General features: G+C 32.2%; 1 protein-coding gene and 1 non-coding gene across 4 annotated transcripts; both read right to left on the bottom strand.

Annotated features, from left to right (window-relative positions):
• Positions 1–234: 234 nt before the first annotated feature.
• LOC149483497 (beta-glucuronidase) lies at positions 235–24,801 on the bottom strand. 3 transcript variants are annotated; one of them, XM_089702548.1, is made up of 14 exons: positions 24,570–24,801; positions 17,616–17,879; positions 16,671–16,853; positions 12,947–13,116; positions 11,969–12,111; positions 10,402–10,589; positions 8,924–9,070; positions 7,342–7,514; positions 6,757–6,900; positions 4,252–4,336; positions 2,857–3,033; positions 2,306–2,444; positions 666–750; positions 235–342 (listed from the first exon to the last, which is right to left on the bottom strand). In XM_089702548.1, exons 2-14 carry the CDS (start codon positions 17,874–17,876, stop codon positions 246–248), a joined length of 1,992 nt encoding a protein of 663 aa, XP_089558674.1. In that variant the 5' UTR covers positions 17,877–17,879; positions 24,570–24,801; the 3' UTR covers positions 235–245. The 3 variants fall into 3 exon arrangements, with proteins under 3 accessions (XP_089558674.1, XP_089558672.1, XP_089558673.1); XM_089702546.1 differs by lacking the exon at positions 24,570–24,801 and adding an exon at positions 18,677–18,819; XM_089702547.1 differs by lacking the exon at positions 24,570–24,801 and adding an exon at positions 18,561–18,713.
• On the bottom strand, positions 3,713–3,905 carry LOC149483498 (U2 spliceosomal RNA). Its single transcript, XR_016316544.1, has one exon. It is a non-coding gene; the product is annotated as a U2 spliceosomal RNA (small nuclear RNA).
• Positions 24,802–25,155: the final 354 nt, after the last annotated feature.

Genomic DNA, 25,155 nt, shown 5'->3' with positions numbered 1-25,155 from the left:
TTCAGAAAGAAAGCTTGAAACTTATAAGCGCTTATCGGCGCTTGTCATGTTCATATATTTTCCTGTCAGTGCTGGTAACCCACGCAGGAAAATATATGAACATGACAAGCGCCGATAAGCGCTTATAAGTTTCAAGCTTTCTTTCTGAATACGCCCTATAGCTCCTTCGGGTTGACTATACTCTATGGTCGCTATTATCTATGGTTCATTAGGTTCATATACGGCTGGTTTATGGTCACTGTTGTCTATAGCTCCTCATGTACAGGCGGTTTATGGTCGCTGACGTAGTATTGAAGTTCTGGTGGTGGCGCGCCCGACTCAGCAGCAGCAAGCGCGAGGTACCTGGTGTATTAGTATATTTTAGTTTATTATAATTTTATTGTTGAATTCACACGTGTCAGAAGTGAAACTTCTTCGGCAAGTTTAAAAGATACCAAATTCGTCGCCTCTCCATGGTATTGCTATGACACGATTATTTCGCTTCTTTGCCTTTCTCCCCCTGGTTGCGTGGCAGATATCACTGTACACCATATAGATCATTAACTAATGATCTAAGCTGTACACTGATAAGGCCGCCCTTTGTGCTATTGTTTAATGTAATATTGTTACCTTTATGTACTTGTTTTCTTGCACAGTAAAGTGTAAAATAAATAATCAATAAATACCTGGCACGGAGATGGTGCGCGGACGCTTTGGGCTGCCGCGACCGCGTGAATATGCCCTTCTTGTTGCCCCCTACGCGGATTATGTCTGCAAAATATTTATGTTTTTAAGGAATATGTTTTGATACATTTTGTGATTTTAAGTCAATATGCTTTGACGATTGGATTTGTTTGATATTGTGAATGGATTTGAAGTATTATTGCTCTTTATCTTAGAGAGTTCTAATTTAATTTACAGAAAAAAAATGCAAAGAATGTGCAAAATGCAATTTTTATAGCGCTCAATTAAATGCAATAAAAAGCAGAAAGTATTATTACAAAACGTGTTGTATAAGATTGATTTGTTGAAATGGATAACAATGCACATAAATTAAATTAAATTCAGTTCAGCGAGAACATTGAATAATACTGCATTACAAAAAATGCTAACAATTCAAAAAGACTCTCACTCCGAGCACGAGTTTTAACGTTGACAGCTTGACAGTAAAAAAAAAGAAAGTTTCCTTCAATACTGAGCGCCGAGCGGCGGTTTTTCGCAGTTACAACCACAGATTACAACTTTAACTTTACAGACTTTTTGTGGTCGTTTGTTGCATTTCTTATTATGTAATAGTACTTTAGTAACTCTTTATATAGTTTAGTGTAATTAGCATTGGTTTCCTGTAGTTGGTATTATCGATTATAATTGTATCACTAGCTGTAAGGTACCTTATCATTAGACATCGGATTATATGCATTTGCATATTTGCATATGCAAATGCATAAAACTCTCTAATTACGGCGTTAGTGCATATTGTAGCCTTTTTCCCGAATCGTGCATATTTCGTTAAGTAGTGGGAGTTTTGATTGGTCGACAAACCTTTATTAGCCAATATAACGCTCAGCGAGTAAACAAACCCTATTTTTGCATGGTAAAATGGCGAAAAATTACAAAATGGGCTCCATTTTAAGTAAATTTTGAGCCATTCAAAATAGGGCTAGATTACCCTTTCGGGGCTAAAAACTTAAAACACGGGTTGAATTCCAAAAAAGGGCTAGATTTAGCCCGGAAAGGTCTAAGGTGGCAGCACTGTGCTCGCGGGTGACAAACATCACAAATTTGCGCTCAAAAATTAGGTAAAAATGCTTAATTGTATTTTGGCACAAAAACTATACTTAATTTCAAGAAAATTTCACTGTTTTTGATTTATCTTTGATTTAAACATATAAAATAACAAAGATTTTTTGATTTTGTATTGTGCATATTTTAGGCATATCAGTCGTTTTTAGTGCATATTTCGGCCTTTTTTAGTGCATATTTGCATGCATATTTTGGCATTTTGTTAGTGCATATAATCCGATGTCTACTTATCATAAATAAATACAGAATTTCATATTAAAAATAGGTGCTTGTTTTAATATGTATAAGATATTTTGCTATTGAACAGCTATTGCCCTTATTTACAATTAGTAAATAATTCAGGTGAGTTTGCTTATTGCTTTTTTTAATAGATACTTTTTGTTGCTTGATACAATTATGAAAAAATATATACTTAATGAACATTATAAATGAATGTGCTATGATAGAAAGTTTAAGGCTGCAATAATATAAATCCTATTGAATATGCCGCCAATAATAATTAAATATGAGGAGAAATACATACTTTGTGCAGTCTTAAAATCAGCGAAGTTCCAAATAAATTCGCCTGAGAAGAATCCCGCGCGTCTTAAACGATCGAACGCTTTGAAGTGCTCCGACATTAGCGCGACTTGATATTCTTCAGACCAAACGTATTCTGGCATCTGGAAAAAATAGCAGTTTTAAAAATAATTGTTAATGTTGTTAAAGTTTTGATTTACTAAAAACTGATTAAATTAGAAAAATATTTAAATTGTTTAATTTATTGACTTCAAAGAAATGACGTACATATCTATCTTAATATATATAAATCTCGTGTCACAATGTTTGTCCTCAATGGACTCCTAAACCACTTAACCGATTATAACAAAATTCGCACACCATGTGCAGTTCGATCCAACTTGAGAGATAGGATAGTTTAAACATGTAGGTACCACAGGCGAAGCCGGGGCGGACCACTAGTAATATTATAGAAATTTATTGAATAAACTGCTATATACGTCTATATAAATTATATACTAATCTACTACTCCTTGGATAGTAAAACATTTAATTTAATTTGATTAGAATACATACTATATGCAAGCCAGCGACGGTATCAGCTCCATACTCAGTCATAATCACAGGTTTGTTGTGCCTGCGATGCCAGGAGGTAGCTTCATCCACGACATTAGTTGCTATGTTCAGTAGGGAACCCGTATTGGCATACCATCCGTTGTATCGGTTGAAGCAAATTACGTCTAAGTGTTGACCCTGGGAATAATATTTCAATGTCATTATGCTATGGTATATATGTGTTTTTATTAGAATGTTTGCTATGTGTGTTTATGTTAACCAGTGGAAAATGGATAAGGAATAGGGCTTATTGGGATTATGTTTAGGTTTTAACGGTTTCAAAATTAATAGCAATGTAGCAATGCGTAATAATAATATTATGTTTGGATTGTATCGATATCGATGGCTATTAATTTTTGTGATGCGCTTTCGGAAATATTCAGCTGGATACCTGCCTATTCTATAATTAAGGGCTGATTTTTTAATGGTTAAAACTTATTCGTCGAATCCATACTAATATTATAAATGCGAAAGTAACTCTGTCTGTCTGTCTGTTACTCAATCACGCCTAAACTACTGAACCAATTTGCATGAAATTTTGTATGGAGATATTTTGATACCCGAGAAAGGAAATAGGCTACCTTTTATTACCAAATATGTACCACGGGCGAAGCCGGGGCGGACCACTAGTAATGTATAAAACTACCATTTTGAAAACGTATTCTAATTGCCCGTATTTGACAGTTTACGTGACATTTTAATATTATTATCGTGTAATACTTTATTGGACGGATAAGTTTTATCCAAGCATTGAAAAATCGGCCCTAATTGAGATAGGCAGGTTTTATTGTTGCTTTTACTTAAAGCTTGATAGTTAATTATGTGGGCCGATCCCGGCGGCACTGCAATGCCGGGCCGACCCGTGACGGGAGTGGAGCGAGCCCCGAACATCCCGTCGGTTTACAAAAATCAGTTTAATATACTGGTCCCGCTGTGCGGGAACTTTCAGATATTAAGCTGAAAAGAACAGATACTACACTTTGATCTTAGCCAAAAGGCCGAGAAGCGATACCCAAACCGGGTATCTCAGGGTATATACGTATGCGAAAAAAAATTATTATAGCGTGATGTAAGTTTCTGAAAAACAACTGTAGCGACATCTAGTGGTAAAATATGGTACTTCAAGTACTTTCTTATCTCCATGTCAAAACGTGATGTTCAATGTTCACACTAGAATGCGCTATAGGCGTGTCGTTCAGAAAATAAAAAATCTACTGAACATATTTCACGCCCATTATTTTTTATTTCTTATATTTTTAATGATAAGATTGATAAAGTAAATAATATCAATATAGCATTCAAAAGTATTGCTTGTAATAATTGTTTCAGTCATGGGTATAAACTATAAATACTCACTGCTTTGTCATTCAGGTACGTCTGTGAAATAGCTATAGTTACTGGCCTCGACAGGTCCATTGATTTAACGTGTTTTACCACTTTGCTGTAATAAATATTTACGAAGATTAATAAATGTACACTTACAAGGATTGTTTACAATAATTGTGGTTATTTTTCAACTTTTATAGGCTTCTTTTCGACATATTTCTTAATTAAGCATTCCCGGTTATCATGTATCAGATACTTTACCTAATAACTGGATCTCTTATCTATATGTGAATGACCCCATTTAATTTCTTTTTGGTAATTAGGTTATTAGCATAAGTACCAATTTTCTGTTATAGTAGACTACAAGCCCGCATAGGACAAAAATATGGGTCAAATGAACCACCAGGGGACATATCTAGAACGATAGCAGAGCAAAAAATAATAAGATTCATCACTATGCCGTCACTTATAAGCTGTCCAACTGAGTGCAGATGAGAATTGAAAAGTACAGGTAGACTCGGTAAATTTTGGTCATATATTTTTGTACGGCATTCTTAACCATCGATAGATCCATTAAAAATAATAAGAAACCGCTCAGTGCCGTACAAAAATGGTGGTCCACCAAGTCGGAATTTTTATTTAATTTCCGAGAGTTACCGGGGGTAAATTTGGTCATTTGACCATGTACGGCATCTGTGTCATACTATTGCTATACTGCTTTTAATCCATTATTCCGCAACGCCGTACAAAAATCATGGGGACAAGGGGAAAAAATCGAGAGTTGCAATCCCCTCTCTTTCCCCACTCCAGGGGGTCATTTGACTAAGTACGGCTTCGGTTCCAAAACATTATCTAGCACTCAAAAGTACTATTAAAAGCAATGCCGTCAAAAAATAATTGTTCTTTTAAATGTATACCAATAATCATCTTAATTTCATCGAATTCTTGATATAAAGAGCTGTAAGGTCATTTGACCCTGTACGGGAACTTTTTTTTTAACATGATATTGTAAAATTCAATTGTTGTATAGTATTGCCGTTCAAAAGAAACCGTTCTAAAAAAAGTTATAGAGAAATGCAAAACCAGAAATTTTGTTAAAGTTTAAACATCGTAGATTAATGAAATTTAATAGTTTTCTACACTTTATCCGTTGTTTTAAATAGTATTAACATAGATAAATTAGGAAAAAACGATGCCGTACATTTTTGTGCAGACCACATCTTTTAGGCTGATGAAAGCGACGAAAGCTACAATTTTAAGGGTTCTTTATGGCCATTTGATACAGTACGGCATTAACATATTTTAAGCAATAGCATAGCAAGCAAAGCAAAAGGAGGGTTATGGTTGTTTACAGGTCATGTATGTATTGTATGTTCATCTATTCCCTCGTAACTTCTAAACTACTTATCAGAATTCGACGAATGACATATCATGAGAAGCGTCTGAATTGTTCACTGGATAACCAGCGACCAGCTAGCTAAAGGCTATATGGGGTTTCACAAAATCTAATGTGGCGCCCTCTAGCGGACAAAACATACAGAGTAAAAAAATAAAGTTAAGATAAATATGCAGTGTTTGGTATCATTTGAAAGCGCTTTACTTGTACATTTTGAATATGTATATATTACTAGCATTTGCTTGTGACTTTACCTGTATTCATTGACTGATTGCATATAATTCACATCTTTTCGTTCATAGCTTTTTTATTAGTTCATCAATTTAACGGAGTCCATTCCACCTGACTCCGACTTTCCAAGGTGATAATTAACCACCTCGAGCTTCTTAATATTAATGTATATTTATATTTTATTATAAAAATATAAAGCAAACATTTCGTTATATGGATTTTTTTCTTTTTCAGATTTTTCCCCTTTGAACCAACGAAAATGTACGGCACATGAAAAAATATTATCTATGCATAAAATACTTTAAAAATAAATTTATTTCGTGTTGTGTCAAATGACCCCCTGGAGTGGGGAAAGAGAGGGGATTACAACTCTCGATTTTTTCCCCTTGTCCCCATAATTTTTGTACGGCGTTGCGGAATAATGGATTAAAAGCAGTATAGCAATAGTATGACACAGATGCCGTACATGGTCAAATGACCAAATTTACCCCCGGTAACTCTCGGAAATTAAATAAAAATTCCGACTTGGTGGACCACCATTTTTGTACGGCACTGAGCGGTTTCTTATTATTTTTAATGGATCTATCGATGGTTAAGAATGCCGTACAAAAATATATGACCAAAATTTACCGAGTCTACCTGTACTTTTCAATTCTCATCTGCACTCAGTTGGACAGCTTACAAGTGACGGCATAGTGATGAATCTTATTATTTTTTGCTCTGCTATCGTTCTAGATATGTCCCCTGGTGGTTCATTTGACCCATATTTTTGTCCTATGCGGGCTTGTAGTCTATAGTTGGTCCAACTTAACCAATCAGATACAATGCCCAGAATATGAAAATTCTAATATATTTTCATATTCTGGGCTAATTGTAATTAAATAAAAAAAAAAACATGATTTTCTTACCTAAAGTAAGCATCAGCTTTATAATTAGCAGACCTAGGTTCATTACTGATGGACCACATAATCACACTGGGGTGGTTTTTGTCGCGACGAATCAGCTCTGTGAGGGATTGCTTGTGCTTCTCTAGTAATGCGTCTGTGAATATGCTAAAAGAAAAAAATACTAAGTGAATAATGCAACTAATGTCTAAAATATAATATGCCTAAATTTTTTTATAGATATTACGCATCTTGGTTTGGTGTGATTAAGCCTGCCTTGATAAGCGGAATATTGGAAGTAAAAATACTTCTTCAATTCGAGTCAGTAGTTCCTGATCTAGTTCAAATAAATAATCAAACACACAATAAAAAAAACCATACATATTTGAAAGACGAAATCGCAATAAAATTACTATACTCATTCAGTATCGCCATTGAGACCCTAGTGTATAATCCTAATGCCGTACTTACGCATGTAGGTACTTGCTCGGAGGCATATCTCCTCCGAGCAAGAATATTCCACTATAGGCAAAACTTCGAAATTTAAGGATTTGATCTTAAATCACGAAATTATCGATGTTCATAAATAAACAAATGCCCTATACTTACTCAGTATCACCGCTAGGACATTCGTCTATGATCATAATTCCGTGTTCGTCAGCCATTTGGTAAATCTCCTCTGCGTAAGGATAGTGCGAAGTACGGAAAGCATTTGCTCCTACCCACTTTATTAGGTTAAAGTTTTTCACCCAAAGTACTTGATCCCAACCTTTTCCTCTGAGCTGAAAATTTATATTTTTATTAGTAAGTATTAATTTCTAAATAGAAACATTATTTGTTGGATGCTTTTCAAGGTATGTCATTGTTTATTGTGGGTACCTGCCTTGTACCTGCATACACTTCTTGAAATATTGCGTAAGAATTCGGATGATTAATGAATGAATCTTCCATAAATAAAAGTTTTATGTTTGTCTTTTTTGGGGACCAATGTGACCGCTTATTTAAATAATAATGTAGGTAAAGATATTTTAACCCTTATTCAAACGCGAGCCTGTGGAGGAGCTAACAAAAAAGTAAGATACGTTCCTGGGTAATTTTGGGTCGTAGATTTAAAAAATACACACAAAAAAGGGGTTAGTGGGGGGGAAGTACCCTCTTTTCGGTGGGAAGTATATATCCCGTCATCTGTTCTCTCTTGTAAAAAGTTTGGAAAGGTGGGAACTATAGCTCCCAGTGTCCACTCCAGACATCAATATTTTAAAACACTAGTTAGTTGCCCTGACTCCACTTGTGAATTTAATGTTATCGTAAAAAATTATAAAGATCAAGTTTTTTAATAAAGGAGGTGAAAGTACTCATCAATGCAAGTTTCTTTTACTGAGGGAAGAATTCGGTAATTGAAAAATGAATGAATTCAACATAAAAATGGCATTTTTCTACAACAAAATAAAAACAATAGGTAAATACTAATGTATTGAGTTAAGATTTCTAATTATCTGATCAGGAAATAACGAATAACAATAAATAAGTTGCTTATACCAATTAAAAAAGATTTTTTAGACACACAGATTTTATATGTAGAATTTCCGAATGTCGTGTGCAGTGACAAACACTGGGATGATATCTTCCCACTTAAAGACTTAATTTCAATCGACTCTACCAAGGTATAAAAGAAAGATTCTGGGCATATTTTTACGTTTCACGCAACCGTAACGTCTAGTTTACATAGCTAGAACTCAAATCTACTTATCTAATTTTTTTTGAGCACTACACCAAAAACTAAAAAATAACGGTCGTTTTCGGCTGCAAAATCACGTCACCTGACTTTGACGTGTGTTTACCATGACATGTAATAATTTTCTGAAAAGTGTTTCCATGAAAAAAAGTTCTCTAAAATGTTAAGATTGCGTAGATAAATATTACACTGCATTAGGTTTAAGCATATAAAAATAAAACACAATTTACTTCAATCTGAGACGTGGGAAGTATAGCTCCCAGCGTTTTAATAAGGGTTAAAATATGTGTCTCTTAGGTAGGAGCATTGGTCACCTTCCTTTTGACACAATATTATTTGGCTATTACTTATTAGATTCCATCCATACTTTTATTGAAGTAAGTGTATATTCAGAAATAAAAAAAATGGTTTCATATCAAATTTATCAGAAGCTTTTGAATACAAAAGTTTTCTTACATCAGAGTCCTCGTGCATTCCGAATCCTCTCAAGTAAATAGGTTTGTCGTTTATATACACGGTTGTGTTGCTCCAAGTCACAGTTCTGATGCCCACTTTTTGACTGTACGTGTCAACTAATTCACCAAGCGGACCTATTAAAGATACCTGAAAATGAAAAAAAAATATGGTTATTCATATCTTTTTAAGCTATTGCATAGCTTCTATCGCGGGCCTTGAGCGCGGGGACTGAATCCAGAAATTCCGTAACGAAAAAACCTCACGCTCCCCACTCCGACGGGCACGGAGGTGTGGCTTGAAGGCATAGCATGCAATAGCTTTACCGCGGCAGTCCTCGAGTGCCACACGTCTTTTTATTATGTACTAGCGACCCGCCCCGGCTTCGCACGGGTGCAATGCTGATACTAAAAACACTACAGAAAAACTGTGAACGTTGTATATAAAAACATAGCGGCCCGGCCGGCCGGTACCGCCGCTAACGCTACGTCCCGCAATTTTTAAATCTGTAATATCTTCGAAAATATTCACTTAAATCATACGGTGTAAAGGGCCATATAGATCTATATTAAATGAACAATGTATTCAAGGTATTTAATTGGTTAAGGATTAATGCTGTGTTGGTTAAAATCGCATCGAAAATTAGCCATTATTTGTCGTAAAAAGTAAATGACAAAAAAAAGTTATTGTGGGTTATCCATAAGAGATAGACATATACCATCGCGGACTTTTCTGTAGACCTTTTCAATGTGTATAATACTTAGTACATTATTTTGATAAAACTCGTAGGGTTCAGCCTGCGTTTGCAATGTAAGCGGAAAGAATGAAATTTTTTACGACATCACATTAGAAACCTCAAAAATAACAGTACTTCTCCACTATTTAATGGATGTTATTATACATATAAACCTTTCTCTTGAATCACTCTATCTATTAAAAAAAACCGCATCAAAATCCGTTGCGTAGTTTCAACGATTTAAGCGTACAAAGGGACATAGGGACATAGGGACAGGGAAAGCGACTTTGTTTTATACTATGTAGTGATAAGTAATTTCATTCTGCTATACACAAGATAAACATAACATAACATAGTACGAGAAAAAAAATCAAAAAGAATATAAATTGTAATATCTAGATTTTTTTAGAATGGGGTTCTTAAATCAGAAAATATGTTAACAAATAATTTGATTTGCTAAACCAGCTAAAGGACTCGCGCTTTGGCATTTCGAATTTTGGAATATAAAGTTTTTATATGTTATAGATAAGCTTTTATAACATCTGGTTATAATCTTCATCTAAAAATTGTGAAATGCCTTTCAAAAAAGTTGAAGTGAATTTTGAAGTGGTTGATTACATTGATAAGATTGAATTTATTTAGAATCCTATCGCTCTGACTCACAAATTTTATTGTATACATTCAAGTGTACAATTTTCCATAAATAAATTTTAACTTTGTGCACATTTTTACATAAAATACCAACCTTAAAAGTATACAAATATCCCGGTTCAGGGTGCATTAGATACGGCCACCAGAAGTTAGCATTGCCGATTTCCAACAACCCAGCACAATCCTGTGACCCAGCTACTTGCGTGTCATTCTTGTCGAACAGTTGCACTACACATTGTGCGTTTGTGTGGCTCTTGTATGTTACGTTGTATACTACGAAACCTGTGGGATTTTGTGGTTTTAGTAAGTGGATTTTAAAGATATAGAAAATATAGGATAAAAAAATGTATGCGTATACTAGAGTACACACGTAAGAAGTGAAACTTCTTTATGACCTTAAAAATGTCACGAGTATGGGGTAACGCAAAAATGTCACGCGTACGGCGTAACGCAAAAATGTTACACTAAATTTTTCCAACCCCGATAAAGAAGTTTAACTTCAAAAAACTATGACCCTTATCTCAAAATGAATGCTCAAGACAATGATTTACAAATTTTATTCGTGGTTCATGTTGTTATTATTAAGTTGTATAACCAGGTATTAAAGTTGAAAGGACTATGAATTGCTACTAAATTTTTTTTATTAAGAGGTTTCATACAAAAAGTTACAATTGAATATGTAATAACAATCGTCAAGATATGATATTAGAAATGAAATTTTATGAAAAGTACAGAGTTCATCTAGATTCTAGATCATCTTCGTGCAGTCCTTCATATAATTAATTATGTGTGGTTATGTACGAACATTTTTTAATTAAATTAATTATGGTTTGTAATGCTTTAATTGTTTGTTACAACAGATTTCAATTAGTGGTGTTAACGAATATGCAATTTAAAGTGATTTATCTGAGAATTGTTATTATTAACATTCTCAGATAAATTATGAAAATATAAATAATTCATTATTTCTCGAAGAAATTATTGCGTGATATCTTAGCATCATATATTTGTTGTAATTATTGTGCAGTATTTCTAACATTGTTGTTTATTTTCTTAAGAATGTCTTTCTTTACTATTGGTTCAAAGAAATATTTTTTATAATTTTATATGGCTTCATCAGTTATACCATATCTAAAGAGAAAAGTAAGTTACTTACTTACATTGAAATAATAGAATGGAATAATACGAAATACTTAGGTCAGTATGGAGTGTTACAGTTATTTTATTGTTTGTTTGAGATTAGGTCGATAAGGTGTATTACGATTAAAATGAACAAACCAATGCATACAACTCAAACTTATTGAATTGGTCATATTTTTCGTATTGGTATAGAATTAGAAATAGGTACATATTTAAAGTAATAAATAATTTTATTTGAATGGAAATTATAAGTTTGCGATTGTTTGTATCACTATATAGACTGATATCAATGTTCAGTGGGAAATACGCTTTAATCTTTTTAGCTTGTTATCTCGAGTACCTTACTCATACTCATAATGAGTAATCTATAGGAGCAGACTTATGCGGAGTAGTGCTGGTAAAACCGCAGGGCAGTAATCGATCATGGATTATATAAAAAAGTTAAAACTTTTAAGTAGGTGATTGATTCAACAACCTGATCATTGATTTTTAAGTATCTCAAGACTAGCAAAAAACCTCACCTGTAAGGCCTTGTATATCAGTATTGACGATGACGTCATCGATGTATGTCTGAGGCGTCGTGTACAGGAACACGGTGCGGTGGATTCCCGCGTAGTTGAAGAAGTCGAATGTGTATGTTTGCTCTTGGCGGACTTTGTTGTTTCTATATGGTTGAATTATGTAAATGTTCGTGAATAAGTTAACGAAAAGTAAAAAAGAAGTAGAAAAATGATCTGAAAATACGACGATGGAATGTTTAAAGAAAATAGGGTTTAGGAAATGTCGCTGCTTTTTGTGTGATTTTAGAAAATTGTGCGGAAGTTTTCTAGTATTTTGTTAAAGCTAGTAACATAGCTGCATAAAGTCAGATATTATTGCTAATTATAATATCTTTGAATAATTTTCATGTTTTTCCTAATGATGCACATTAGACAATAGTGTACATAATAATATATTATGTTAGTTATATATCATCAGTATTGTTACATTGCATTCTAAAGTGCTGTCGCAATGAAAATTATATACAGGTTTAATTTGAATAAAACATATTCTCGTTATAGACTTTACAATAAACAATGGACAAATAATAAATGAGGATGTTTGAGCTCTAATGAGCATAATCAATAATTTTTATACTTCCTTGTTCATTTATCAATTGGTGTTTAAAAAATGTCTATATGGTTATTAATCGTAGAGCTTTAAAGATTGAAAAAAAAAATATTTTAGAATATGAACAAAACGGATATAAAGACAATAAATAAAAAAAATCCTATGCAATTCAGTAATAACGTAGATTTCTACTTTTAAAAAGACTGAAGAATGATAAAACAGGCCCAGGTTGGAGTTTACCCACTGCACAAAACACCACAGCAAGAAAGAAACGATAAAAAGTACGAAATTATGATAATGATGATTAGAAATAAAAAAAAAACTTTACATAACCATCTTGCCTAATGTTACAAACATACAAATAAATAAATATAGGTCAAAATACTCACGCGATAATAATGTCCTTTATGGTACCCTGCGGGACTGTGTCGCTCAGTAAGGTATTGTCCACGACGACTGTGAGCAGATTACTTGTGTTATATAACACCACATCTGTGATTTCAACTTCGAAAGGCAGATGACCTATTTCGTGGTACACTACTGATTTCCCGTTGACCCACTAGAAAATTAATAATGAATACTTGATCATTGAAATAAATGCGCATATTGAATACACCTATTACCTATTACAAGTTGTTTATCTTTTACTAGTATAGTATATTACAAACCTACATTAGGTAAATTATTGTTTCTTAGGAAAAAGTAGCACACATAGCCATAAAGTTTCTCGCAATTAAATAGGCTAGAAGACAAGTAAGTTATCTATAGGTATAATAAAAATGAATGTTTCGTTAATTATTTTTTATAACATTCCTTGAAGTACGAGGATGGTTCTTTTGGAGAGAAAACGTAAACAAGTATCACGGGCGAAGCCGGGGCGGAGCGCTAGTTTTTAGTATTAGAACTTTTCAAAGCAGATTTTCAACAAATAATTGAATTGAGTTTTAATAACATAATATCACAGATGGAAACAGGTATACACCGTCTCAGCACAGATACATCCTAATAAATGCCACAGGTCATATGAAGCTCTTAAATTTCCGTAAATGCATATTTGGAAATAGGTATTCGATGGCCCTACGAAGCCGAGTAGATGAAGTTTTGGTTATTACCTATACATTATGGTATTTTATGATAAACTAGCGGTCCACCCCGGCTTCGCCCGTGGTACATGTTTACGTTTTCTCTATATAAGAACCATCCACGTACTTCAAGGAATATAATAAAAAAAGAATTATCGAAATCGGTTCAGCCGTTCTCGAGTTATGCGCTTACCAACACATTTTGCGATTCATTTTTATATATAAGACTAACGGTCCACCCCGGCTTCGCCCGTGGTACATGTTTACGTTTTCTCTACATAAGAACCATCCTCGTACTTCAAGGAATATAATAAAAAAAGAATAATTGAAATCGGTTCAGCCGTTCTCGAGTTATGCGCTTACCAACACATTTTGCGATTCATTTTTATATATAAGAGAAGAGATAAAATCTTAGGATTCTTCAATGTATTCGTCATTTAATCACAATGATTATAATATTGATAACGATATGATACATAAATTGATATAATACATACAACGAAGATATAAATAAACCATTAGAATGACAACAGATGTAGGTAGTTGGAAATAACGTCGAGATAAGCCAACTGAAAAACGGTGTATCGGGGTTGGCTAAATTTTCCGTACTTGAGATAAAACGATCGTTAAGGAAGTTGCATTACGAAACTTAATGTTAAAAAGCTGTTTATTTGTCAATGATAATTGATAACACTATCGTTTGAGTGCAAATAGGTTTAACGATAGTTTCGATTGTTACGTAAGTAGGTTACATATTCGTATAGTGCATTATCTTATAAATGGAAACTTTTCTTGGGAAAATATTTATCATTTCGAAATAATAGATGTCAAACACTTTGGTTGAACCGACCATCCTTTTTATAATTTATCTACCTGATACTATGTTTTGATATTATGCTAAAGATTCTTATCTAATATTATAAATGCGAAAGTAACTCTACTTGTCTATCTGCCTCTTCTTCACGCCTCAACAACTGACATGATTTGGATGAAATTTTTGTACAGGGAAAACTTGAGACCTGAGAAAGTCATTAAAGTCAAATAATTTCATTTTCGAAATCCCACGGGAAAGGGAATATGTGGGATTTCTTTCATGACGCAGGCTAGGCATGAGTGGAAACCTAGTTGACCATGAACAATGCATTTGAAAATCTTACTGGAAAATTGAAAAGAAAACTATTTTTTGCCTCATCGAGATTTTTGTATGGATATGTAACTCGTTCTACTGGAACAGAAAATAACAAATCTACATCTTAAAAAGGAGTCCGTAAAATGTCACGCAAATCCATAATAAGTAAGTAAGTAATCGTATCAGTAGGTGAGTATGATCGCATATTGAAGTAATAATTATGCACATTTGTTCGACAGTAAAAGTTCTCAGTTTCTCTCAGGAAGGAAATTGTTACGGTAATGCATAATTAAATTAAATACGGGTATTTTACAAGTTAAATTATCATCGGTATCCTTAATTACATTATTAGCAGATAGTATGTTAATGTATCCTGAGCGATAAGAAACCACAAACCTTATTTTATTGAGGTAAAAATTTAAGGTTATTTTATCGTCAATTAAATTTATTTTAATGAGAAATGGTAGTATGATCCTTATTCCAATTATTTAGTTATAAGAGAGAGAACGATTGCCATAAGTTCGCAGTTGGTATCCTTTGACTGAATAATAACAATAACGATATAAAAGACATTTCCTTAAACATAAGTCAAACCACAGAACGGTACAGTGTTATAGTTAGTAACACGTTTGATTTTCTAGAAATGATTATAGTTTATAGAGCTGTTAAATCGACCACAAGATGCCATAACGTACTTTGGTCTATATTATGAGGTTTAATGACATTTCTATTGCAGTTCATGATGTAGAAAACATTCGCAATTAGGAAATAAATATGTCTATTCTGGGAAAAGATTTTCATCATAGAAAATTAAATTAATGCGAATGTACACACATTAATACATGTAATACATCCATGTAGAGAAAATCGATTCCGACAGATTCGTGAAGATGAGAAAAATGTCAACAACTTCTTTTAATCTATAGCTATCTTATTATTACCCAAGCTTCATTCATTGTGATTCAAATTGCACGATGAGAAAATTAATAGAATATATATTGTTTTAAAAATAAAAAATTCCCGTGATTTTTAAGAGGAAGAGAGCAATACCACAGGTATTATTTTGTTTTTAAGACAAAAACAGAATATAACCACTTATTACATAGTGAGGCATAACAATAGATCTTTTGATGGTCATTAATTAAAATTACATTAATACTTAACAGAACAATAATAAAAAAAAACAGATGTATTCTAATAATAATATTCTCATTCCATTGTTATTATATCAAAGGACCTTCAGATAACACCTACATGAAAGAGGAGTCATTGTCTGCGAAATCCATTACAAGGTATTATACCTGCAATACGTTGTTTGTCCACTTATCCGTTGTTTATATATGGAACAATCGATTGTTCATAACAATAATCTATAATCTTTGACCGAAACGAAAATACTTCGAAATTAGAGTAATATGCTGTAAAGGATCCCTAAAGTACCCAATCCAATTGTGAATTAAGGAATTCGCACGGGGTCAATTCCGAGCAAATGTTGGTCGCAAGACCGGACTCATCTGACAAATTGTCCAATCCAATTACATGATCGCAATTGCCCAGCGACAGCTGACAGTTGTATGGCTGTGACACCTTAGTCACGAGACTCACGACACACATTGGAATACCGGCGTATTTCACGTTTTTAAATGCCTTTCATCCATAATTACTTATTAAGCTATTAGTAATTTAAAGAGGAGTAGGTATCAGTTGCGTTATGTGGAAATTAAATAAGTGATAACCCACCGGTAAAGATTCTAAATGAAATATCAAATAAGAATCCCTATACTATAACAATTACATTATAGTATTCCAAAACAGATTTCTGATTAAGGTTTCATTGCGAATCTGAATGAGAGTCAATAGAATGAAGATCCTTTCAACTATCGTGTTCCTAGATATACTTACAACTTGAGCAGCATAGTGTGCGCTGCTGAATCTCAGCCAGACCCGCTGTCCGGCCTGCCCCCACCACCATGGGGCATAGAAGCGGCGGTCGTACCACACCAGACCAACGTGGTCGCGTAACGATGCGTCTTCACCCACGTCATTATATGACGATGGTACCGGCATTGGTATCACGGGACCAGTCTGTTGAACAATGTACATGAATTTTGGTATACATAGTTTATGATTTAGTTTCATAAGAAGGTATCGAGTAATTTTTTATTACATTTTCTGAATAATAAATGTGCTTGTTAAAACTGAATCATATTTTGATATTAGTAAAAACCAAAGAAAACTATGACTAAGGTAGATAAGTAATATTAGTCATATCATATTCTTCATAATCTAAAGTAAAAGGTAATGTAGATCTTGTGAAAAGATTTTATCATATAGGTATATCAAAGAATTGTCATCGCTCGAGATTACATTACAAGTGCGTATTAAATTGTCTTCACTGCAATATAATTCTTGATTGTTTCCCAGGGAAACGAACTTTTATTTCACAATTTCCGTTCGCATTACATTATGCACGAGGAGACTCGGTTTCGAAATGTTTTACTTTACATGACGAAGACAAGCAGATTCTTACGTGTGAATAACGTTCAAGTATTTATGTCACTAGTATAAATATTCGCTTTAGGGCCGATTTTTCAATCCTTGGATAAATCTTATCCGCCCAATAAAGTATAACACAATAATATACAGATGTCACCTGTAAATTATCAAAAATCTAGCAAATAACACATTTTTGAAATGGTTGTTTAACGAATAAGAAAGAGAAGATTCCACGAATAAGTTATTGAAAAATCTGCCATTATTCAAATAAAACGTCGGTAAACAAAATTAATAAGCAATGAACTGTAAAATTTTCCTGTTGAATATTTGATTTGAAATTGCTTAAATTACCTTATCGAGATCCTGTTCGTACCATCCATTTTTGTAACCGAATTCCGGGTCTGTTGGCGATTTTCTAAAATTCCATATTCCATCTAATGTCTTTACATCTCTGGTTTCCGATGCACGTGGGTATAAGGGAGCACCTGGGTTCACGGACCTTTTCCTCGGTAATTGGTTGATCTCATTCGCACTGGCCGTCACTGGTACAGTGGCTTCAACGACGGATATAACCAGCGTACATAGCAGGAACAAACTTGTTCTGATTAACATTATCTGAAAGGAGAATGCTAATAAATCTTTGGTGCATAAACTATTTATGTACGGAATGCATAAGTCATGTTGTTATCCAAACACGTTAAAAATTATATACTGACGGCCACGCAAATTAACACAAAACTACATAACCGAAAGCAATTTATTAATCTAACCATTACCTAATGTTGCATATAAGTTACACGAAGAATTATTTATTAGATAATACGCGAAGCAATAGCACATCAATAATTATTATCCAGCATGGGTACGAGAGAATGTTTAATTCATAGAAAGTGAAATACTGGTTAAGATGCAAGACGAGGGAGCATCAACATCGCATGTCGTGTAACAAGGCGAAGGCAGAAAGTGATAATGGACTATTTTATACTAATTTTTACATTATCTATGCACAGCTTTATAACTACATTAAAATGCACATCGTTAAAGGATTAACATTCATATCGATTAAATAACCATAACGGAAGTTACTTAGCTAAACATTTCCGTAATACAAAGCTAATTTGCAAGTGAAAAACTAAGTATAAAGTCAAACTTTTATTCAAGAGCTTAAATGATATTCAAAATTACACTAGTTATTAGAATAGAATTCGTGTAAAATTCAATTTAATGAAATTCAACATAGTGAGGAATTTAAATATAAACTTTTATATTGGATACAGGATACTCGATTCTGCATACCAAGTTTTTATTTTTATTATGCGCGACATAAAACACGTTTAGATCATCTAACTTTTTTATTAATTTAAATGTGTTTTTTTATATTAAAAAATAATTTAAGTTATGGTATAAATTACCTTGTCTATGTTTTAGCAAATGCGTTAACTCACAGCAGCACTCATTCGATATTGAATGATTCTAGATATATACTTAGGCACTTTTATGTTGAAAAATTACCATATTTTTCAAATTACTGCATACTTGAAGTTCTTCAAATACTTACTATTACGAAAATTGGGTGCAAAAAGCGGGTGCAAATATTTCATTTGTAAAATGCGTTTATTACAAAACGAGCTGGCTTTCTAGAGCATGCGCATAAACAATACATCTAACAACAATTCTCAGTTGGATTCCAAATGCCGGCATACAGCGAATCTCGCGATAAACAGATTTTAGCGTGTTTCACATAACTCTTACGATAACAGAGTTATTGATAATTAACGTTCCCATTATGTGTAACGTGCATTGTTCACAACATTTCTTGTCCATTTCCAATTCAGATTTTAACAAAAAAGTTTGTCATAATACATAGTAATATTATTTTAAACGTTGCAGTCGTGTGAATATTATTATATGGGATTTGAAGTGAGACAAATAATTGAGGATATAAGTTAAATGTTCGTTTGTGTAATATTATGTTGGACGTTGGTATTGTTATTTAATGATACGGTGATTGTAAATAATATATAAAATGATATATTGCTTTTTAAATAATAAAAAAATGTTCACCTAATATGAGATAATATCAGTAAATATTATCTCATATTAGATGAGATGATATTCTTGAAGATTTCCATTTTCCATTTATTATTTTAGGATATAAAATTGAGGGTTGAGTAAGAGAAGGTGTTCATTGTTTTACCACTTAATTCATATCCTGTTAATATATGTATGGCACGTGTGAATATGGATTTGGGTAAAAAAAAGTTTAAAGATTAACAAAAAATTTAATTATCCTTAACACGCTATCATTAATTTAATTTGTAATAATTATACAGATAGAAGATAAATTTTGTTATTATATCAACACGGATGTAAAGTTATTAATTCTGTATTTAATTTATACTTGAAGCTGTGGCCTACAGCTTTGATACGAAAATATATTTCAATATTATTTCTATCAGTTTTTGTCTAGATATCAGGATTCATGAGTCATTTTTAGGCATATGGGAGATACAGTGGACGTCTGTTGTATTGTTGTTTTTCTGTAATTGCAACTATTCACTTTATATTTAAAACTATATTAGGTAGTATTGCGGCTTGAACTTGGAAGAAGACGGATAAGTAGGTATGTGTTTTAATTATAAGTACTATTTAGGTAGGTAAGTATAATATTATGTTTTCGATTGTATTATTATCACTCCTTAAATTGTATGAATATTTATATTATCAATGTGCAAGGAAGCAAGGATGCTGTACTATATACATATCGAAGATATAAGTCAACCAAGCTAGGTTTCTTGAAATAATCTAAATGAAATCGGCACGGCTACGGACCATATATTATATATTTGCAAAATATAGGTATCACTAGAAATTTTACAGGTTACTGACCGTTTTGCCAAGTTTATCGATCGACTAATTGATAACATGTTTACGAAACCTTGATAATATGTATATTTTTTACTTAATAAATAAAATTTATTGCATACCTAAGCAACGCTAGATATTTTCACCTTTGGATCGTCATTTTGTGGATTATTGAAAAATATTATTCTTTGCAAAACAAACATAATTAAAAGGTTGTCCAATAAGTCACAGTTTTCTTTTTTATATTGTCGATTTATTATGAGGACGTTTTGTTTGGTTTCCATAGATAAATAATGGGCCCAAATAAATAACGAGACCACAGAACGAGACAATAAAAATTGAAATTTCAGCATAAACATCTTAAGAATATTTTTTAGAAAGTGTTATTTAAAACAAAACGGTAGCAGGTAGCGACTATATATATGTATAAGTATAAGTAAGCAATAACTCATAACCTGTGCTTATAACCATGAACTTTATATTTTTGTACCTAACTACTATTAAATTAAATATTATATTCATATAAAACGTAGAGTCGTGGTAGAGTCATTTTGAAAGTTGTCTTATTTTAAGTTACAAGTATTGTTATGCGAATAGGTACTAGCCGTTAATCACAGCTAGAGACAAGTCATAAAACCAGATAACACAGACGTACCTGTAATCTGTATAGGAATTATTTAGCTTTCTCTTCGTGAAAAAAATTATTTAAATCAGTTTCAGGAATTAAATCCAGCTATGAACACAAACTTGCACATCGTTCTATCAATGCTAATCATAACATTCACATGTCATTATAATTCTGTTACCCTTGCATCCAGCTGAGTGTGCTCATTGTACTCTGCTCTGGAATGCATTATCGTTGATCTCTTTTAATGCTAGCCTACACAAACGCTCTTTGTTGTACGGCTCATTTATAATGCGAGTGCCATATTAAGTTGCGCCAGTATTAAAGGACTTTAAATATTAAGCAGCCACGCAAGCGTTTCTTTCATTCTTTATTCAGTTTTGTTTGCTCCATTTGTATTTTTTCTCACGAATTCCTCCGTGTTACTTTAACGGAGAAAGCAATATGAACCTCTCCAAATAGAGCATCACTTTTAATTGAAATAATTTCTAAATTACTGAACTAAATAAAAAAAAATATTGTTTAAAAAATTGTAAAGCTTATTGTAAACAACAATAGGTACTATCTATGAGCGTTGTGTTGAAGTTGTTGAAAGGACAGTTTCCCACACAAGAGTTCTCTCTAACGACAATGAGTTAAGAAAGCCAAAAAGGGCAGATCAATTAGCCAAAATCATTGTTCATTAATGTTTTTAAAATGGCTGTCATTGCTCTGGTTAAATAATTAAGTACCTCATTACCTACTAACTTATCGCTTTGTTCCTTAAGTAGGTTCATCGGCAAAACTAGGTTTACGATGTTAGCACTCCAGTCCATTTTATCTTTGAGTTGGCAAATGTGTAGGTACATATGTATTTTCATTACACAATGTAAGCATTATAAATGGACTTTTATCAAATTCTGTTATGCCTTAGTATTGCTTAAAAAATATAGTGGTTGTTGCGTTGACTTTGCTTTATATGTAAATATATTACCTAACATCCATTTAGTAGATCAGCAACATTTCAACATTGTTCAAAGATATGAAGACAGGTAAGCTAGAAATTTTACTTAGTGGTGTCCTTGCACTCTCTGTAATATAAGAAATAGAAATTCTGCGAGGTAACATTAGAATGCAATCTCATTTTGCATGATATCACTCAGCAAGTTTCTTGATAACCTACTCGAGCTGTGGCACAAAAATGTGAATTAGTAGTTTGTATGTAATTATAAATCAGTGACTGATTTATTCTAATTTCTAAAACCTTATTTATGCTATTCTAACAGACAAAAAGAACGTTAAAAGACTGACTTGAGCATTAATATGATAAACCATCTAACATCTTTTTGCAAATATGTATGTATATTCGGTAACATAATCAAGATGTATATTTTGTGACAAAAAAGTCTAAACTACAGCGGTAAAACAAGAATCATATTACGTTACCGGTTACACCTTAGAATCTTAGATCATTCTTCATAGTGTCACGAAATCTGAAGTAGGTATTTTTATTATTTGAAGGCATCAAGTAAACAAATCATGTGCGCGTTTGTTTTATATGAGGCGTCTTAAGTTTCTTTAAAATTTAATATTCTTAAGAGCTTCTGTCGTGGTTGGTAGTTTATATTACACAATATCCGACATTTTTATTGCTGTTTACTCACTACTAACAATCCTTGACAATGTTTTCGTAAAAGCGGTTTAAAATTTCAGAGGAAATAGACTTTCTAGAAAACATGTTTTTATTTACTTATTTAAATATGTAAGTACATAATGTACTCTACTCTACTATTATATAGTTAATTATGTAAGTTACATAATACCATTTTGAATTGCAAATAAATGATTTTGATTTTGTTTTTTTTTTATCTAATATAGTTTTCTACTTTTGAAATATTTGTGTCAAGTATTAAAATATTATATTATTATTAAATATAAAAAAAATACGCATGTGTGTGGGACTTGCGTGTATGTTTGGATATGGGCTGTTATAACATTTTTGGAAGTACATATAATGCATAAGACCTGACTATATTATAACTACAACATGTATAAGAATTTTAATTTCATAAAACCACAGTAAATATAATAAACAAGAATGGTCTAAAGAATGCTATCTATGGCACTATTACTTGGAAAAAATCTAATACATTTTAAATGGCCGTATCACGCTATCTTCCGGTTATTAAAAACACACATTATAACGCGATTATAAGAAAAGGATGAAGATCCTTTTTCTGGAGGTCGGTTAATAAAAGGCAGGAAGGTATTATAGGCCTGAAGGTAACGCGCTTAGGTACCTACCTGAAAATCCATATTCATGATAGGTGATATACCTATAACCTATTGTTAGGTATTATTTCTCTGATATCTTGTAACACATAAAGTTTGTAATAAGGTTATAACATAATATGTACTATGATTATTGATTATACCCCGTGTTTTTGTATGAAGGTATAACATGTAATTCACATTGTTGTGTTTCATCGTGATCGTGACCGTAAAATACATATTATATTAATTTTATAGGTAATATAATTGTTGCCTCTTAAATTAAGTATATAATAAAGATAATATATAGGTACAAACTATGAACAATTATTTAACGATATTCACGTGAAAGTTCATAATATAGGCTTATATACTTCATTGATATTGAAATATTGTTCTAGTATATCACTAAATTATGTACTTATTATCTTAATAGCTATAATGAATACTTTAAATACTAATAATAGGTACCTTTAGTGTCTACTGGAGATGTGTGTTGCTATTTTATGCAATCTAAGAGATTATGGAAATTTAGTACAGGTTAGTAACTAAGATTAAGTATACCACTTTTCATTATATACTATGCTAATATTAAATGAGGGATTACAGTCGTACATAATAATTATTATTGTTTAATGTTTAAAGTAAGGTAAATAATAGAGGGCAGTGTAAGTTTCAGAGAATTGTCAACTTAATCCAATAGATTATGGGATTAGAGTACTAGGTACGCGTAGGTATCTAAGATTAGTCAACATAATATTGAGGAATTTATATTACTTATATCCTCTTAAAATGTATAGTTTTTCATAGTAAAATGAATAGAAGCGTCTCATCCAATAATGGAAATATAGGCTAAACATTATATTATTTTATTTTTATATTATACACCTTAATTTAACATACATAATTATCTTCTTTAAGACCATAAAATAAACAATTATTTGAGATACTTAATACTTTATATAGTTGGGTATATTATTGATGTAATGTACGACTAATTCGAATTTAATCACAAACAAGCAATATATACAAACAATTAGCAGACAAGCTTCATTTTTGCATTATGCCAAATCTATTATTATAGAAAATAGAACTAATAGATAATTTTATTATCGTATCATTATATTAAATATTATTACATGATAGAATTTGTGATCTGAACTTTCTTTTTATGATAACCTCTTAACTTAGTGTCTGATAAAATAATATATACCTATTCTCGTCATGATAAGCGTGGGTCTATATATAAAACATTTCAGGAATAATTTTGGAATTCCTAAATAATTATTAATTAATGAAGATTAAAGACATTCAAATTAAAAGCACAATTAAAATGTACATAAACAAGTCATACATTAATATTCGATATAGGGTTAATAAAATAAGTAAAGTTAACTCAATTAGTTACGGTCGAAAAAATATCTCGTAGGTATGTGATGATTGAAAGATAATAATAAAAACGCATCATTATGTAGTTCAGTAACACATTTTCAATTGAAAAACAAATGAGATTGAAACGTTTTAAATATGATCACAATTAAAATTTGAAAAGTGTTAATACTTACTTCTTAGGAAAAAGTTACTTTCCGATAAATTTTGTCACCAATACTGATAATATGAACGATAAAACAAATTCAGGAACTGCGCATTCCTTAAATAATATTTTTTTTATTCGAGTATGGAAGTTATTCCGTTAACATTATAAGTAAACAAATTCAAGACGCGGGAATTTGCATTACGCTTATATTTCAAACGAGGGCGCGTTTACCGCGCGAAGTTTGTTGGCGAACTGTCGGTAAATTACTATTTACTCTGTGGTGGACTGGCTGGATAGGATAATAAAACTGTCACTATTTGAGCGGGAGCGGGCAGCGGGCGATATTCGAAATTTAAATTTGAGATTAGAAACAAAATAATTTGGAAAATCCAAAAGTGCACGCCTCATAATTTTTTTTTAATAAATATTTATTAATTATTATTTTTGTTTATTTAATAACAATTAAACCACATCGAATCAGACCCTGAAAAATGAAAGGGTTCTATTCCTGAGCATACTTAAGCGTAAGAGAAAAAAAAAAAAAACTCGATTAGTAAAGTATTTCGGTCGCTATCGTGTTAACAAGAAAAAGGATCCGCACATACAGACACACG

This window comes from Colias philodice, chromosome 13 (assembly GCF_061535455.1).
Source record: "Colias philodice isolate Cphi_HAF_F1 chromosome 13, ilColPhil1 Martin Lab GWU primary, whole genome shotgun sequence".
Taxonomy (NCBI): Eukaryota; Metazoa; Arthropoda; class Insecta; order Lepidoptera; family Pieridae; genus Colias; species Colias philodice.
This window is presented reverse-complemented; position numbering and strand designations above follow the sequence as displayed.

Coding starts and splice junctions, on each gene's coding strand:
- LOC149483497 (XM_089702548.1), bottom strand. CDS start 17,876: ATGTTAATCAGAACAAGTTTGTTCCTGCTATGTACGCTGGTTATATCC. Junction 12,112..12,946: donor ATAAAGGACATTATTATCGC/GTGAGTATTTTG, acceptor TCAACCATATAG/AAACAACAAAGTCCGCCAAG. Junction 10,590..11,968: donor TGATATACAAGGCCTTACAG/GTGAGGTTTTTT, acceptor AAAATCCCACAG/GTTTCGTAGTATACAACGTA.